The 5,682-nt window shown below is 35.5% G+C and overlaps 1 protein-coding gene across 1 annotated transcript in view; it reads left to right on the top strand.

Moving 5' to 3' along the window:
- The window catches only part of LOC103606907 (CUB and sushi domain-containing protein 1-like), a gene marked incomplete at its 5' end in the record, with an annotated part of 86,747 nt that extends 83,991 nt beyond the window's left edge, over positions 1-2,756 (top strand). Inside the window, one exon of the mRNA XM_008591466.1 lies at positions 2,580-2,756. Coding sequence (XP_008589688.1) covers positions 2,580-2,756 — 177 coding nt within the window. The remainder of the gene's footprint in view (positions 1-2,579) is intronic.
- Positions 2,757-5,682: the final 2,926 nt, after the last annotated feature.

Genomic DNA, 5,682 nt, shown 5'->3' with positions numbered 1-5,682 from the left:
TTTTTTTTTTCTAAAGCAAAGTAGCCTGTAATGGAAAGGCCAAAAATTCACTGCCAAATATATCCTTTATTAGTTTGATAGCAGAAGGATAACTGGAAAGTTCACAAGTATGTGGAGATTGAACAACACACTCTTAAGCAACCATTGGATCTAAGAAAAAAATTACAAGGAAATTAGAAAATATCTTCAGACAAATGAAAAAGTCACAACATACCAACACTTATGGAACAAAGCAAGGGAATTACTGAGGGAAATTTATACCTATAAACAATTCCATTAAAAAAGAAAATCTCAAATCAACAGCCCTTCTTTATACCCTAAGAAACTAGAAAAAAGAACAAACTAAATCCAAAGCTCACAGAAGGAAGTAATTAATAAAGATTAGAACAGAGATAAAATAGAGAATAGAAAACAGTTGAGAAAATCAATGTAATCGAGAATTGGTTCTTTGAAAAGATCTACAAAATTCATGAAACTTTAGTAAAACTGATTATAAAAAACGTTTGTTTTAGATTGAGCATTCAAAATGTCTGGCCAAGGTCCATTCTTATTATTATCGATAAAATTAAAATGTTATGAAAAACAATAACAAAAAAAGACACAGGACACATCATTATTAGGTGTGCAAATTTATTGTGTATGTAATTGCAAATGTCATTTCTGTGACTAGAGACATTGGCTTTCCACTAGGGACTTGCCGTGATTTCCCACCTACTACAATTGATTTTACTATCCAGGGAAATTTATACTCCCAGAATTTGGAGAGTGGAAAAATTCAAGAACAGCATTGCTTAGAAGAGGAAAGAAAATACAGTAACACATTTTGCAGAGTTCATTTCAGTTCTGTGTATGTAAAACAACAACAAAAATACTTCTCAACATGGGTTTGTAAATATGAGTGGGTTAATGAACTTCTCTGTGGAGGTGGTATTTTCCCCCAAAACAAACACCATACTTTTGACAGATCATAAACTAAGAGTCAGAAGATAAGCATTCTTGTTCTGATTCTGCTGTTCCAGCATGAGGTTTTAGAAAATATAGTTAAATATTCTGGCATTAAAATTCCTCATCTGTACAATTGTGGCGTGGATCACAGAACCCCTATTTCTTCTTCTGATCCAAACCTATGTTTCTGTTTTATAAGAATTCCTACTAGATTCTTCAGTTACTGTTTCCCCATTCCCTTTAGTATAAAGGGTCAATTACTTTAAGAGTAAACTAGTCTTTGTTGAATTAATTTAGTACAATTGGATGGTCTTCTAAGTATGCAGGTCACATGCAACTCAAAAACTGCTTATTTTGCATTCTTATAATTAGTACCTAAAATCATGAAAAGGAACTTGGATTAAAATATGGGCTAGTGGCATTTTGCACTTCAAAAACACAACTCTTGACTTCAGTGGTCTGATTCAAATAAGAAAACCTGAATCAATGTCATATGTACTATCTTAATTACAAAATCAAATAATTTAATAATATAATGATTAGTCTAATTTTAAAAGAACTCAGCATACTCTATTAAAAGTGTCCAGGTTACAGCTTTTACTAGAGCAAAACTTGTCCAAAAGCACTGTTAGGAGTGATAATATTTTGGATTCCCAAAGATATGTCAGTATGAGTATATATTAATTGTCATACTTTTCTCTGACATTCAACTATCTAAGGCTTATATTATTCGTATTTTTGTAGATGAATGCAAATCAAATGCACATTTATAATACAAACGTAGTATTAAAACTTTAATTAGTTGGCATCTTTATATTTAAATAGAAAACTATTTCCCAAAATAATTTTATCCAGGTGTTTTCTATTAACTTTCAGCTTTGGGGCAAGAAATAGTCTCAACACTTTTACGTCTGCTATTTCAGTCCCTCAAGCTTTCTGAACCACATTGACCTTTTTGTGTCAGTTGCAACCACTCTGTCCTACAAATCAAGTAAGATGCGAAGACATTTAACTAATCAGTTCATATAAATTTGTATTTCAAAATTCAAATTATATGTTGTATACAGTTTACTGAACCAAAACACTCTTTTTGATAAATTTAATGGGAATGGGATGTGCATTAGTAGGGGGAGAGGCCCTCATATCAACTCTTGTAACCACCACTCTAATCAAGGTACAGACCTGTTCCATCTCCACAAAGACCTCCCTCGTGAAACTCTTAGAGTGGGACTACCACCCACACACATGTGGGCTCTGGCCTTAGCAACCTCTAATCTATTTTCATCTTTACAATTTTGTCATTTCAAGAATGTTGCACAAATAAAATCATACAACATGCAACCTTTTGTGATTGGCTTTTTGAAAGGGCGTGAGTACCTTTAAAAATAAGAAACAAATGTGTCAGACACTTTTTCTAAATTTCCCCATTAAAATTCTAAAACAGCCCCCTATATCAACTAGGAATTATGTTTGTATCTAAGTAATGAAAAACAGGAAATTGTGGTTAATAAAGCTAAGAGGCTTTATTTTTCCATGTGATAAAAAGTAGGGAGAGAAGAATTTCAGGACTGAGATGCCATTGGCTTCACATGGAATCTGGGCTCTCTCTGGCCCTATCTCTGCTTTCCCGGCAGTGTGGCTCTCACCTGACATTGCAAGGTATCTGCAGGCACAGCCACATTCTGGGTAGTGAGAAAGACAGAGTCCTGTCCCCGAAGAGGGCTTTCCCAGAAGCCTCACACAACAACGTTCAGTCATATGTCATCGACGAAGATGGTCAACCGGATACTCTTAGCCGAAAGATATCCTAGGAATGTGGACTTTTAGCACATTGATACTGCAAAGAAAACTGGTTATTGGATAAATTAGAAAGCAAGAGAGAATAGATGTTATTACCTAGACAGCTAGCATTGTCTGCCAAAACACTATAAAATACTTTTTACGGGTAAAGAAACTGAGTCCTAGAAAGTTAAGTGACTTATTGAAGGGGATGCAATTAGTAAGGGGTAATTCTGGCTTTGAAATAAAGTCTTTTATAAATTATTTTATTTTTAATTGAGAAGTAATCATTGCATTTATTTATGAGGTTCAATGTGATGTTTCACATATGTATGTATTGTAGAATATTAAATCAAGCTAGTTAACATCTGTCTTCTCACATATCACTTTTTCGTGTGTGTGATGAGAACATTTAAAATCCATTCTTTTAGGAATTTGAAGTAGGCAATACATTATTATTAACTATAGTCAGCATGCTGAGCTGTAGATCTCCAGAATTTATTCCTTCTGCCTTCTGAAACTCTGCACCATTCAGCCAACATCTTCCCTTCCCCATCCCCATCCCACTCCCAGCATCTGGCAACCACCATTCTGCTCTCTACTTCTATGAATTTGACTTTTTTAGATTCCACATATAAGTGAGATCATGCAGTATTTGCCTTCCTGTGCCTGGCTTATTGGAAAGCCAGTTCTTTCTAATTCCTGCCCATACTTTTAATTACTATGCTGCATGGACTTACATGATGTCTGGTGGATTTCCACTGAGATGGGGTCTGGATTGGAAAGCAGCAACTGGAGAGTGAAGGGCCAGCCTCCAGGTCCAGGAGAGCTTCTTGGGGCTTCATCCTCATAAAGCAGAACAGAATGCAAAAGGCATAGAAAGTGGGAAAAGTGCACGCTAATCTTCAAGATCAGCCTAGATGAGGTAATACACAAGTTACTGCTCTGGGTAAGCATAATTTTCATTTTACCTCTCTTTTTGTTTCCTTTTGGGGTGAACACAGCCTGGAACTACTGTGTGCTCCAAAATTCCTTTACCGACTAGTGAATAATGTCTTTTATTCTTCGGAATAGAAGCTCACAGGAACACATTCTGCTTGCATCAGGGCAAAAGATATAAAATATTGACAGGGAAGGTACGCTGGGAGAATTAAGTACTATTACCTGCAGGATAACACATTGCTTTGAATGAATATGAGGCAGTGATTCATTGGCGGGACTCTAGGGCCCTTATCATTCATGGGAGCTTGGATTGAGTGTTTTATGTATGACATTTGGACCAGGAGGCAAATTCTACAGAAAAACAATCTTCTAGTAATATATCTAAACTGCACAGGAACTTCAGCCACTTAAAATTTAAAATATCCTGTACTGAGCATTGGAGAGGGCTTTATTCCTCTTGACTCACACAAAAGGGATTTGGAATATCCATTTACTCAAAAATTATACTTTAGACATTTTCTCTATTTGAAAGAATATGCCTCTTTCTATTTGCTTTTATTGTGATAGATTTATTTTTTAAAACAATTTATATTCTATAAAAAATTTAGAGAGGGAAACCTATTTATTCTTATGATTGTTAGACAAATGTTAAAAATACTATACACAACCACTTTCTATTAATATAAGTTAACACCAACTTGCCACTTTCAATTTCTAAAGTGAGAATATAGGGGTTTTTTTGTTTTGTTTTGTTTTTAAATATGAGTTGGCAATTAAGCATTTTGATGGCTGTTTGAAGCTAGATATACCCAGCTTACTGATTGCTTGATCTGGGTAAATTATTTAAGCTTCACGAAATATTTGCTTATACTAGAGAAGGATCCATTCTACTAGAGCTGAAGAATTGTTATGAGGCTTCAAAACAATGTATGAAATGACATATAAGTGTAGGTGCCCAAGCTGCTCTATTATGGAGACCAAGTTATAACATTTTCTAATGGAGGTTCTGGTGACCTGGGGCATGACTGATTTAATCCATGAGTTAACTTAGTGGTAAGCAGCCGAGTTCCTATTAGAAATTCTTGTAGTATGTTGTGCCCATTCATTTCTTGTAAATGTACTTTCCCACATATAGGTGTTAAAATCTGAATGGGTCATAGGAAGCTGAGTAAATAGAGCAGCATTTAATTCTATTGATTGCTGTCATGATGAGATTGATAGAATGTCAGTAAAGAGGCTTTGCAGATACAATGACACCCTGGTGACAAGCTTATCCCTCTGCTGCCTGAACTGTCAAGAAAAGCAATAGTTTCCACCAGTATTTTCAGAGTAAAATCAATGGCATGATACTGCATTTCTTATCACAGAGGATAGCTCTCCATGTCCTGCTGTCAGTTATAATATAGCCTGCTTGTAAATTTTTGTGAACTCAGTGCCTGGGATATTACTATGATTACCTTGAAATTAAATCCACCAAAGAATTTTGATCCTTATCCTGCTTCCCAGAGTGCTTTTGAAATACTGCCCTTCTCACTGGAAATGCTAATTCCTTTTTAACCTGGTCTACTGCTTTGAAATTTCCTGAGTGCTTTTAAGGACACTCAAAATAAACTGATGCTATCTTGACTAAGAAAGGTCAAGTCCTGAATGTGTTCTAGCTGGCCGTGTCTCAGGCAGACTGGAAAACCCTGCTAAACGAGGGACTTCAGACTTACTGTACACAGCTCACAATTTTGATGTGTGTGGTGTAGTAAATTTGGGCTTGAAAAATGAGGTATCACTTTAGTTAGCTTTTCAGATGGAGTTCTAACAGCATTGGACCAAAGACTGGTGGTCAATTTGATGTCTCACACGTTGCCTTTTCCTCTGGGGGCACCCAGAGAGTACAAAGCGTGCTTCTCAGTGACTTTTTGTATAAGTGATACCAAGTTTACTATTTTTTTAATGCCACCAAAAATTGTCTCATAAACATGGTGATATTAAAATAAAATGGGAGTTTTAAAGGTCATATGAAAT

Source organism: Galeopterus variegatus, unplaced genomic scaffold (genome assembly GCF_000696425.1).
Source record: "Galeopterus variegatus unplaced genomic scaffold, G_variegatus-3.0.2 Scaffold6945, whole genome shotgun sequence".
In the NCBI taxonomy this organism is placed as follows: domain Eukaryota; kingdom Metazoa; phylum Chordata; class Mammalia; order Dermoptera; family Cynocephalidae; genus Galeopterus; species Galeopterus variegatus.
The sequence above is the reverse complement of the archived record's forward strand: the minus strand, read 5'-3'. Positions and strand labels throughout refer to the sequence as shown.